The 13403-nt window shown below is 34.1% G+C and overlaps 1 protein-coding gene across 1 annotated transcript in view; it reads left to right on the forward strand.

The window, feature by feature from the left end:
• The first annotated feature begins 4184 nt into the window (after positions 1–4184).
• Positions 4185–13403, forward strand: part of LOC137408194 (uncharacterized) — a 32556-nt gene continuing 23337 nt past the window's right edge. Inside the window, exons 1-3 of the mRNA XM_068094598.1 lie at positions 4185–4316; positions 9186–9252; positions 12572–12762. Of these exons, the coding sequence (XP_067950699.1) occupies positions 4232–4316; positions 9186–9252; positions 12572–12762 (343 nt within the window). The 5' untranslated portion in view covers positions 4185–4231. The remainder of the gene's footprint in view (positions 4317–9185; positions 9253–12571; positions 12763–13403) is intronic.

Below are 13403 nucleotides of genomic sequence, written 5' to 3' on the forward strand. Positions count from 1 at the left end.
TGTTAGTCCACCAATCACTGACTGTGCTTGATCACTAGTTTCTGTGCCAGTTGCTGTTAGCGTCTGTGAGCTAACACATTCCTTTCAATATCATATAAGTTGAAACTCATTAATTTGAGTTTAACTTTATTCATTGCCAAATGCCAACAAAATCAAACAAGACTTTGTGGAAAAAACAACTAAATAAAATAATATTAATATCGTGGAGATTTAATATTATTTGCAAATTAGTTCTTACGATATAAGATGTTCTAGATAAAAGTTAGGCGAGATGTTTATGTCTAGTGTACTCAGTGGTTTAGTTTGTGGGATGTAACTATGAAGTGAGTGCTCAGGCATACAAGATAGCCTGTTAGAGTACTTTCGACTAGCCCAAGGATTAATATTGTTCATCTCCATGTAAGCTGAAATGAATTGGATTAATGAGTAAGAATTAATTAAATGAGTGAGGATTATAGTTACTAAAGTGTTACTTAGCGACTTAGGATAATGATTAGCTGCATGATTAGAGTAACTATTCGACTATGATCGTCTCTGGTACTAGGTTAATAAATTAGAATTTCGATATGAAAAGGGGTAGAGGTGTACCTGAGAACAAAACTGTAATTTAGTTTAAAAGTAGCATTATACTGTTTGTAGTCAACACGGCGAGATTTTCAGCCATAACTGTAGTAAGACCGAGGATTGAGATTTACTTCATGTTCGATCAGATGGCCTGCAGGTCGGTGTTTAAAAGGCTGGTTTTCAAAAATCAAGGAGAGTTTCAAAAGAAAACACTTTCAGTGACCTATCGGAAGGTCATGAGCATATGCACACGAATTTGGGATGAAATCAGTCAAAGATTGTAAAAACGCATAGCATTTTTGCAGACTAACAGACAGAGGAGATTTGCCAGTCACTAGAACTAAAGGCTGGTTCACACTATATCGTTGTATCTTATCGTTTACTTCGATGATCGTCGATGATAAATGTGTTCACAGTATCACAAACCCATCCTGATTTGCATCAGCAACTACTCCGTGATGTAGTGTTCTCATTTTTGTAAAATTTTGCGAAGAAACCTTTTGGTTTTTATGAGCTCGAATCAAATACTATTCTTGCAGCGACTATCATAAACGTAAATAATTAAAGTACCCTATTCGCAACCGCGAATTACTATCACCGAAATGGTTCCAATTGTACAGGTGGTCGTCGATGCTCGGCAAAATCTCAAATAAGTTTGACAGTTGTAAATCTTACCGACGTATCTGCGTTGCTTAGTCGATGACATCGGTTTACGGTTCACATAATCGACGATGAACGCCAAAAAGAAAAAGCTGACACATGGCAATATAGTGTGAGCAGGATGTTGCAGGCGATTTCTTTCATTCGCAATCAGATATCGTGCAGCACAGGAGTAGATTTTCAATTTCAAAGCAAATTGCTTGAATGCTCTCTCTCTCTCTCTCTCTCTCTCGCAATAACAGTCCATAAATGTGTTTGTTGAGAGCAATTGTCCTTAATGTATGCCAAGGCGCATTCTTGAGTTTCTAGTCAGATTCATTGTGAGCATTTATGTGAAAATGAAAGTTTTAAGATTGCCATTTCAGCCCGGCCTTGCTTGAAGCAGACTGCTTGCACACATTAAATAAACCATTGGTAACGGGTAGAGCTTTGACAATCGGCTCTTATAACCCTACCCTCACAGCGAGAACTTTTGACCGTTACGGAACACCGCCTCTCATGATTGTAATGATTATTCTGAAAAACCAGGAGACGGTCGATTACTTATACATATACGGCTCTGATCATTTTGTAATCTTGCTTAAGACCGTCATAATGAGGGAATAATATAGGTGGTAATCAAAGTGCCTTATAAACGATCGCTTTGTTCATGTCTGAAACTCGTGACACTTTACTTAGTAGACTGACACTTACCTCAGTAAAAGGTAACTAACTGTCTTCGGAAGGCAGTTAGTTACTGAGGTAACTAACTGCCTTCCGAACTAACTTATCGTTTATAACTAACTGCCTTCCAGCTTACTGCTGAGCTATCTGTAGACCCTTGTGCTTGATCTGAGTGTTTTAATTGTAATCAATTTTATTGATTATATTCTTCAAACATTATGGCAGTCAGATCATCTCAAACATAAAAAAAACAGTCACAAATGATAGAAAAATACCGATACTTTCTGATAAAATCTACTGAAATCTTGTAAGTTTTTACACTTTAACTTAGGACTAGCAGTGAACTCAGGGATGTCTGAGATTTTTTTCACTATCAATCAGATAGTCTGCAGGTGGCTTTTTAAGAGGCTGGTTCTCAAGAACTGAATAGATTCTTGCAACTAAAAATATTTAGCGACTGAGCAGAAGGCACAGAGTATATGCATTTGAAGTTTGGATCAAATCAGTCAAAAATTATAAAAATGCAGAGTATTTACCCAGACTAGCAGACAGACACAATCACAATGCGGGATCTATTAATATAGATAATTACCAGACATGAAAGGTTTTTACTTGTAAACTTCAAACACGCTCTGCTGTACATACAGTTATACTGAGGAAAAGTCAACATTAATCTCAAAGTGGTAGTAAATTGCTCAGTGAGATTAAATCATATGCCATCATTATATTGAAAAATTTAATTAGGGAAAGATATCAGTCTAAAATATAACAAAGCTAAACTTAGTTGACCTTTATACAGCCTTCTACTAAAGAGATTGCACACATAGAAGAAAGTGTATCCTGCCTTGATGATCTTCAGACTACAGGTTAGTGAGAGATGGAAGTTAACTTTGACACATTTGTGACTTTTTCAGTATAAGCACCGCATAACTCTTAAAACTTAAAAAGGAATTAAAGCAATTAAGGAGATAAACTGCATAGAATGCTACTTATTCAGGCAGTTTTAAGGTTACAGCAGATACAAATATAAAAGAGAACAGCCGTGGCAAGCAACCTGCAAGCAACAGATTGGGATTCAAGACCTAAACAAGTCGAATGGTGGATGACAGGAATGACTTACAACCTTAAATTGCTCTCTGCAACTGGCCATGTCTCTTGTCATTGAGGTTCTCTTGCCACTGAAATGTCTAAAATGTCCTGCCGAGATCAAAGAGGCGTTGTTTGTGCCAGCCAAGATCATAGAGGCGTTGTTTGTGCCAGCCTAGATCATAGAGGCGTTGTTTGTGCCTTTATGATCTTAACTGATCAGTGGTGTTCTTGAATAAGTATGCACAGCCTCTGTAGCCAACATAGATCTTCGAGGGATTGCTTCATACAGTAATATCAAAGCTAAAAACTGCAATGTATTATGGCGATTCTCAATATTCGTTTCATTTTCTTTAAAAACTCTGCCCTTCAGTCAGTTCTGGACAACTGAATCATATTTCTTTCCACAATGCGACTGACAAAGCTTCTAGGTTTGCTCATGATCATGCTATTCTACACAATGATGGAGTTGACAGAGTACAGAAAAACGCAAAATATTTCAACCACAATTATGGTGTCAACATGTATCTGTGCTGTGTTTGAACTTTGGTAAATATAACTTTCTGCTACACTAACCATTTCCTCTGTTGATGAGATTGATTTGCCATTCACTTTTCACTTTACATGTTGATTGCAGTTGCGGTGAGTGTTGGCATCTTTACTTGTCAACTGCTGCCTTTGTCTTAGAGTCTTTTCCCTCCTCAAGCCCTGTTGAGTTTTTTTCATCATGTCTAGCTTGCAAATAATAGCAAAATTTTTTGCAACTCAAAAGCTCTAACTAATAACTATTTTTTATGGCAAGTTTAGACATTTCTGCAGACTAGAGGCTACAAGTTTTTGCCATTTGAAGTGTCCAACCAAATCATTGAGGAAGAGTTGCATACCCCTAGTATTCAAACATATTAATCCTGCTATTCTCATGCTGAACCTTACAATAAAAGCATCTCTCACAAGCTTTTGTCTATCTTGTGGCAAGTGGGAACAAGTGCTTTGTAGGTGATTTGCTAGCATTACTCTGACATGTATGAATGATTTTCTATGAATCATTGTCTTCACTACGCTTTAGCTGTGGTTTTTTCAGCTAACTTGAAATCATGAGGGAACGCTTTATTAACCAATAATATTATAGACAACAAGGAAGTAGACATTCTTATTGGTTACCAAAAGTTGGGAAGAGAAATATAATATCTCCATGCATGGCTCTCTTCCTGCATTTAGTCGTGGATGTGATCTTGTTGAAAACCTTCAGAAGCATACCATGGCTTTTAGAAAAGTAACTCTAGTGTTGCTCATAATACTTGGTTCTACGCTTGATTCTTACTGCACAGAGCTGCTAAACCCAGGTAAGTTCGGACAGTATAGAACTTTATCCAAACTAGACTGCACATCTAGTTTGGATAAATTTCTTTGCTTTTATAATATTTCTAAGGTGAGGTGGTGCGCTGATGTTTTTTATGAAGGCATTTGCTCTATATTATTATCAAAAGATTTTTTAATATGGAGTTATCAACTCTATTGAATATTCACTGTTTACTAACCCTCAAAGTTACACTGAGTAATCTCTCAACTGCTGAGTAAAGTATGTATATACAGTGTATATAATATATATACTTTACATGTAGCTAGCTCTCCATCATCAGCTTTTTAATAAAGTAAACATTTTATACAAATGTAACTTTGAACAAGGAATTTCCTCAGGTTAAACGTTCAGAAGAAAAAAATTATATTCCAATGTTACACACTAAGAAAAATCTACACTTTCGAGCATTGTTTTATTTAGAGTAGTGGTCTCCTACTTAAAGAGCTCATGTGCTAAACACTCATACATTTAAATAACAAACCCAAATATAATTTATTTTTTGTTTTAGAAAGTGATAAAAATGTTTCAAAATTTTTGTCAACCTTTACTGTAATAAGAGTTGTGTCTGTTTGTCTGTCCGTCTGTCTAAAGCCATATTAAGAGTGAATCGCAAGAATCAAACTTAGGTATTCGCATTTAAAGCCTTTCAAATACCTTTCTAATTGCAAGAATAACTGTGCACATAGTTATTACACATGATGGTCTCTCAGTACGCATTGTAAGACTGCAATTGTGATAGTATTGATAACTAGTGGGAAACATCAGTAGGTAATCGCAGTCTTAAAATATTCATTTCTATTCTTATTTCTAGTACAGATAAAAAATATTGCCTATTACTCAAAGCAAAAAACCAAAAGTACTGCTCCGCCGTTTTACAAGATACCGACTTCAAGGTTGAATAAGTTCCAAATTTAGCAATAGCTTTGTCATCAAGATTAAGCAACTAGTGAATTAACTTTAGCCTTAGGATTTAATGATCTTTACCGCAAAACATTGATCTTGTAACCTTGTTACTGTCACGCTGAATAAATGATCTCGCTCTAAGTACCATGTCTTGTTAAAATGTAGGCGATCATGGTTCTCCTCTACTTCCTATAACCATGAATTTTTTTGACAGGTTTCAACAGCAGTTTGCTAAAATGAATGTTTATGCAGCAATTAAATGACTTAATAAAAGAATGCTTTCTACAGGTTTCCAACTCATGACCACTCAACCATTCAACTTGTCTACCAACTAACAAATTCAGTCTGTTAGACCATCGCTCTTCAACTTTTGCCACTCGCACGCGTTACAAAACTGAAGACTCACATTTAGTTTCACAAGAGTTCCATGAAGTTCATGGAGTTCCATGAAGTTAACACATTCTTATAAGAGCAGACTCACTATGGTTTATTTAACCTGTAAAAGCAGACCCACTTCAAGCCATGCCAGGCTCTTTTATTTTTGTATAAATGTGTAGGGATAGTTTTAATCGACTCAAAAATTTGTCTTAGAATGCATTAAGATTGCCCTCAACAATGATTAACAATTGCCCTCAATAAACATATTCATAGATTTTTGTCGTAAAACAATTTGTGTTAAAGAGGAGACATTGAAACGTTAAAACCCTGAGTATCACCAGGCTTATTGCTAATAATTTACAGGAACCTCAACTTTTGTATTTTTTATTTTTGACTTTTTGCCGATTAAAGTCTAGCAATGGAAAACCCATGCCTCTGCAAAGCGACAATCTAATCCGTTAAACTACACGAGTTACAATGGATTCATTGGGCGAAGTCATTATCTGGGTTAAAATGCTCATAGCAACTCTGTGTTATGCGCAACGTCACTAAAGCTTGCTCTCATGGCTCTTATTAGTAAGTTTAGCAAAACGTATACTAGCTTACTCAAATTAGCCATTAGCAACTACATTACCTGCCACTGTTTTAAGATATTTTTAATACCAGTGCAATGACGGATATCTAGCTGGTCTATACTAATAACGTAGCTAAAAAAATTTACTTTTAGTACTGCTCTACACTAAATCATGTTTCGTTTGATATTCTTGAATAAATAAAAAAAGAAATAATGGCAAGCCTTTATTCTAAAACTAAATGAATCAGGCAACTATGTTTGTCAATTTGAGTTGTTCAATCACAACCTTCTTCTCTGGAGTATGTGAGGTTTATTGCAGCAACGCACTGCATAATGTAAATGTTTGGTAAACCAATTGCTGATTATTTAATAATATAGACAAAAGAGATGTCATCCAAACCAAAAGACCAGATTCTTTGTATTTGCAACTTTTTGATTTCAACTCTAAGCTCTATATATACTGTAAGGGTTAGTCTAAACAAATTATAACTAGCAAACGACTCCAAAACCATGTGCAGTTGCAATAATAATTTCTATTAAAATAAACTTCAGACAGCAGTAAAATGGGCCGATTTAAATTTGTTTCTCAAAATTAATTCATCAGATTTTATTGCACTTGTATGTAGTCAAAGAGAAGTCAGTGCACATACTTTGGGGGTTGAGAGTGCTTTCATGATTTTACCATTATAATTGAAATTAAGGTGTTACTCAAGTTTAGCAAAGAGGAGTGTTGGATAAAAGGTGGGAAAATAGGAGAAGAGATGGGACTAACAAAAATGGCTGTTTATGACCTAAATTTGATTTCTTTAAGGAAGTCAAGCCAGCATGTCAGCAATTGATCAGCCACATTCTGGCTGACACTGGCAGAGCTGACCACATAAATGCTAACTGTGGTTGTTTTCTTGGTTTTAAAGAAAAATTTTATACTTTTTCTCTGTTTTTTACATAATGGTTTTTAGTGTTTTGACAAGCTTGTTGACTATCAACCGGGCTGAGGAATTTGTAACAGCGACTATTAATAAGGCTTTTGCAGGAGCAGATAATAAATACTAGGAGTCATAAGCGAGCTAAAATGGCAAACTCTTTGCACTGATCTCACTAGTTACTCAACTCATTTCTTGTAGAAACTATTCAAATATGTCTTATTATATTATTTAATCATTTATTCCTTTTCTGACAAAAATCTTTTTGGAAGTTGGATCAATTGTTGTTCACATCTCTGTTACTAATATATATGTTATATTCATTATTTTTTGTCACCAATAAGCAAAATATTAAGCCTTTGGTGAGCATAGCAACATTTATGCCTCCTATATTTTATGCCCTCCCACGAACAGGTTGACAATAGTGTTACAGACGTCAGAATTTAAAAAAAGACAGTTTGTCATGTAAATCAAAGCATCATATTGAGTACAAAATAAGACTATTTTCTGAAAAACTACATAACTTTTAACAAAATTACTAATTTATTGCTTATTTCAGTCGTGTTATTTCCAAACTTTTGGGAAAATGCCGAACACCTTTTGAGTTAGAAAACAAACTTTGACACTCCATAGCAATGGTGTCTGAAGATCATTCTAATAGTTCATCTGAGTGTTTTAGTCTGCATAGCAGGTGGTAAACCACCTTATAGATAAATCTGAAGACGGAAGGCTTTAGACCTTTGTGACTTCAAATCAGGCTGCAGTTACGATTAATCTGTTAATTACAGCCAATCTGACTATCGCTCTTCTCTGCAAACTCGGCCACTGAAACCACGAGAATAACAACAAAATAATTCATAATAATAATAATAAAAACATAATAATAATTGATGTAATATAGTAAAATATAGTTTATGGAGTATAGAATAAAAGAAGAAATAGTAGGAGTAAAGTTAATTTTCAGTAAAAGTGCTACAAATCTGTTTTGTGCAATGCACTTTTCAGGCTAAACCGAGTCTGAGGAGTGCATCGCACGCAACAGATTTGCTTCACTGTACACTAAAGCACCTAATTCCTTTTGTGTTGTTTTTATATGCTGAGGTTGTCCTAAAAACTCTTCATACGTACAGCAACTGCAAATGTACGCACCTTTATCAAAGATCATTTTAACAAAATATTATATTCATTTCAAATAGTGCATCGTATAAAAGCTGCTCAATTGCTATGACATAGTGCTGCTTTTTATTTGAGCTCAGACCTATTCAAATTAATACTACAAAAAAAACAAACCTTGATGAAAATATCTGTATAATGACTTTTTTCATAATCCCTAGTCATAATTGATACTTATGTATATAAAAAATCTCTCTAAACATGTTTATTTGAAACTCTACCATATTCGTGAAGCTCATAACAAGATGCTTTTAATTAGCAGAACGTAACACCTTGTCAGTGTAGCTAATTATGTTGTACTAGCACCCTGGCAGTCCGGTGCTTCTTGGGAGATTGTCACATTTAATAACTTTGCATACAATTATTCCTAAATGCAGCTAGGTGGTTGACTGGTGCAAGTGGTAGACTGCCGGTTTGCCAGAAATCACAGATTTGAATCTTTGTATTTTGGCGCAATAAGTTTTTGTCAAATCTATAAGTGTGGCGCCGAACAGAGGGAAAGTTGAAACTGGCTCTTATTATAGTAAAAATTGACAAATTTGAATTTTTTTAACTAAAACTTGTTTCATTATTTGTTATTTATTTTTTTATATTATATGAATATTTATAAATAATATTGATTTAATTATAAATTTACGTAGTTTATACATTTAAGTTATATTTAATTTATAAATTGATATATAAATTTAATTTATAAATTGATATATAAATTTAATTTATAAATTTATATATTAATTTATATTATTACTTATAAATGCACAATCATTATATACTCACAATTTGTGAGTTTATAATTATTTGTGAATTGTGAATTCACTAATTCGCTTTTATATAAAGAAATGATGCAACCATTCATATAAGTGAATTCTTATCAATAATTTATTATGTGTATCTGTTGTAGTCAATATCCTGCCAAAACACACTTATAATTGCTCAGAGCAATTCTCCATCAGCCTCGAAGCCCCAGAGTGAGTTCTATATATGTATATAGAGAGTAAAAGGTGAAACTGTCTATAGTACAGTTATGAGACTATCTATTGACATAAATCTCAGTGTTTGTCTGTCATTTGTATGTCCAGTTATAGTAGAACAATAATAGCAACAAAAAATTGCTTTGCTTTGGATTTGAACTCAAAACCTCCAGCTCTGCAGACTGGCATGCCTAACACCTGGCCAAACAGCCGCATTGCTATACAATCGAATAGCTGTGGCTATACCAATTACACCGGTTAAAATGCGCCTGCTTGAGGTGCTTGTGAAAATACCAATAGTTACCACTAGGATCACTAGGATCTACTAGTTACCCCTTGTAGATCATGATTGATTGTATGAGAGATCATTAGGTGTAATGTAAAGACAAATGTGGCTTTAATAGTAAGTTAATGTATTATTTTATAAGGTAACTATAGCTAGCTTATGTTACTAGCTTAAGTTACTCAAATTCATTGGGTAGTTATTTTAGCATTCTCTTAGTAGTTCCTATATGTAGATGAGTTTTTAGGAATAAAATATGTTACAATCTATAAATATTCTTACCAAGCTAAATGCAAAGTTGTAATAAAATAGGAAAACCTATAGTTTTATGATAATTTCCAGCAATTTAAAAATATTACTAAATTTAGACTAATAAATGTTTCTATAAAGAGGTTAAATCACAAATTTGTGACATTCGTTAGATAGATACAGCAAAAACTGCAGGTCAAGCGAGTTTGTCCTTTGCAAATTTTTACCAAATGTTTTATGTTTGTGTAAGATGGAAACGACACTTGTGAATGATGTGCGAGAAAAGACCATGCCACCTATTCCATTTTAAAATTTTCTACCAATCGAGACGGTAGTATGCCACTATGACTTTTGGCATAAATATCCTTATGTTTCTAACAAAACACCTGTGTTAATCCACAACCTGTGAGTATCTATTAAAACAATTATTACATGACAACTCAATGTGGGCACAATTCCAAGTCCACATGATTCGCACAATAAGAGCATAGTGTTTGGAGAAACTAGGAAAATGTTGTTGTAAGATTTCATAATACGAGTTCATTTTATTCGCTTGACTAGACTTGAACTCTTGCTACTGGGAAAAATTACAATTCTTCAAAGTTGGAGAAGTCGGAGGTTTATCATTTAGTTTTTTATGATTAACTCAATGTTTTTTATATTATTCTTTGATGTAATAGTTTCATCAGAGTGCAAAGCAATTAATAATGCAGATATACTGAAACCATAAAGCCACTTTTCTATGCAGCTGCTACCGGGAAATGTTGATAAACCATGTCTGAATATTCACTTGTCTTTAGAAAAGTGGTTCCTAACCTTGTTGAACATACAGAATCTCACCAGTTATCCAAGTGCTTTAACTGAACTCTGCTTTATTGAACAACAAAATATGATTTTTTTTTACATTGAAAACATACATGTAAGTATATGGTTTACTGGCTCACAAAATGAACTTTGCATTAACCCCACTGCGGCTCAAAAACAAAACAAAAACAATGCATGAACTCCCAACAAGTTACATATCTTTGTATGAAGACATGACCCTGTAAACTAGTTGAACTTTTGATGTCATTATTGAGAGACCATGTGTGTCTTGACTTCTGCTGGTCCACTAAAACTAGCTTGCAGAGCCCCTAAGGTTTGATTAAACCCAGGTTAAGAACCACTGAAGTTAGAAGTTCTGCATATAAAACACCAAGCTTAAATGAGATTAAAGTAATTTTTTGTCAATTGTTTGCAATCATCACAGAAATACTGCATACTGGGCTAGTATAAATGTCTGACAGTCAGGCAAATCGATTGTTTGTCTCAATCCAGTTGATAATTTTATTCACACAATGATAAACTTGCTTACAATCATATAATGTAAGTTACGATAGCAGCATAAATGTTCATGACCCTAGCTGTAGCTTGATAAATACTCACAAAAATGCTAAAAAGATTCTGAACCAGCTAAGTCTTCGAATGAAATTGAGGCTACCTTTAGACAGCCATATATTATGTTACATTTAGCATGCTAAAGGGAATTGTACCTACCGTACTCACTTTATGGTACTTATGATACATATGATACTTTACGGTTCTTATGATACTTCCTTTAAGGTACTTACTTCATGCTACTTACTTTATCATACTCACAATACTTACTTTATGATACTTATGGTAGTATTGCCTTTGGTGATGCTAAGAGTTTTTGAGTTCTGTGGTTTTTAATGGAAACTTGCTTCACAGTAAGGTGAGTATGAGTTTAAAACTTACTGTCTCAAATTAACAAAGCAAAACCAATAATTAGCAATATTGCCTTGTTGAACTACAAAATCATCAGCGGCAGCCAGTAAAGGTAGATTGTGAATGTGAAGAGTGGAGATGCTTTTGTTAAACAATTGGACACTGACAGCATGTAGCAGTTTGAAAAAATGTAAAGTTTTATTATTAGCAGCAGGTTAAAATATGCAGCTAATTGTTAAGGTTTCTGCATTATTTTTTACCAGGTAAATGCTAATGAAGTTGGCGAACATCGAATTCTTTCACTATGGCATTTTTGCTCATTAAGTCGAAGTTAATTCACGCTAACAAATGTTTTGCAGACGTACACTTGATATTTTTGCTGTATAAGGTAGTTTCTGTCATGAAGCGTTAATCTAAAGTTTTTAGATTAAGCAGAAAACTCTGCACAAATATGAAAAATTGAATGCATTTGGCAAACAAAGGCCATGTTAAATATTTTTTTAGTTTGGGGAAACTGGCCACAAAAAATGCTATCGTCTTTGCAGTTGGACTAAAACGCAGAAGCCCAACTTCCAATATAAAAATATAATTATTAGAAATCCCTGAGTCCCAATGTTGAAAAGATTTTACGAGCAGAAATACGGTGTATATAAGTTACTGTTTACAGTTTTGATTTCTATTCATCCTAAACAAGAAATAAAAAATTAATAAACCTTGATATGCTGTGAATGCTGAATAAAAAAAACTAACTGGTTCATTGTTGTGGCAAAATGATAACACAATATTTTAAATTCGTGGAAAAATTTTGAGTGCATCTGTTAACTCTGAGATGCGGGATCAATGTTTTTGCATAGAATTAAGGCTAGCTGTTATGAACTCTTTCATATCAAAAGAGTTAAACAGTTTAGCTAATTTGTAGCATGCAACCAATACGCTGATGTATTTTATTATCGACAAGGCCTAGTTTCTGACACATTGAGAACTCTAGTGAGAGACATCCATACAAAGGTTATACTGCTTCCATTCTATTGGAGACGCTTGCATAAACTTTTGTAGAATTGGCGAGGATGCACAAGTTTGTCTCAAGTCCTCCAGTGAGAGTAAAACATTCAAAGAAGCTCAGAAGGCATGCAAAGACAGCAATGCTTACCTCATCAATCATGATCTTCAATCAATTGACCACCTCATTTCAAATTTATCTGATTATACCAAAAAACTCAGCATTTATTATACTATTCGTAGAGGAGGTAAGGCTTGTTTTGTTTTAATCTTTTTAATTCAACCGTAATATGCCATGCTCTTGCCTCCAAGATCTCTTGCCTCCAAGATAGCTGGTATGCTAAAGTTTCTTGTAACAAACAAATTTATGTTTCTGTAAGGGTTTTATCATCTGGCTCATTTTAGTTAAATGTAATAAGGTGTATGATGCAGATAAGCAATGTTTGTTACATCAAAACATCTTTTACTCAAAAGCCTTTCACAACTGAGCAGCAACTAATGTAAACCACCCTTTAAGATCCTTAACAAAGCATGAACTAATTTGCTGCCTCATTAATCAATGCGCTTAAATTTTGCTCTATTGACAAAGGTTTTGAGGCACAAGATTGGTCTGTCATGTCATGTGATGAAAGGTACAGCCAAGTGTGCCAAAGAGTTTTCCAGTTTCAATCGAAATCATAAAATAGATAAAAACACGAAAATATCTATCCGAAACTTACAGATTTTGCAAAGCTGTGCATGCATACAAAAATTGTCGAAAAAACACTTTCAGTTGGCTGAAAAAATTAATATCCAGCACGATTTTAGCAGCTTTCGTGCTTTGTTTAGTGCGAGACACATATAACGACACGCAAAAAAAGTACCAACTCAATTTAACATAGTAAATGCA

This window comes from Watersipora subatra, chromosome 11 (genome assembly GCF_963576615.1).
Source record: "Watersipora subatra chromosome 11, tzWatSuba1.1, whole genome shotgun sequence".
Taxonomy (NCBI): Eukaryota; Metazoa; Bryozoa; class Gymnolaemata; order Cheilostomatida; family Watersiporidae; genus Watersipora; species Watersipora subatra.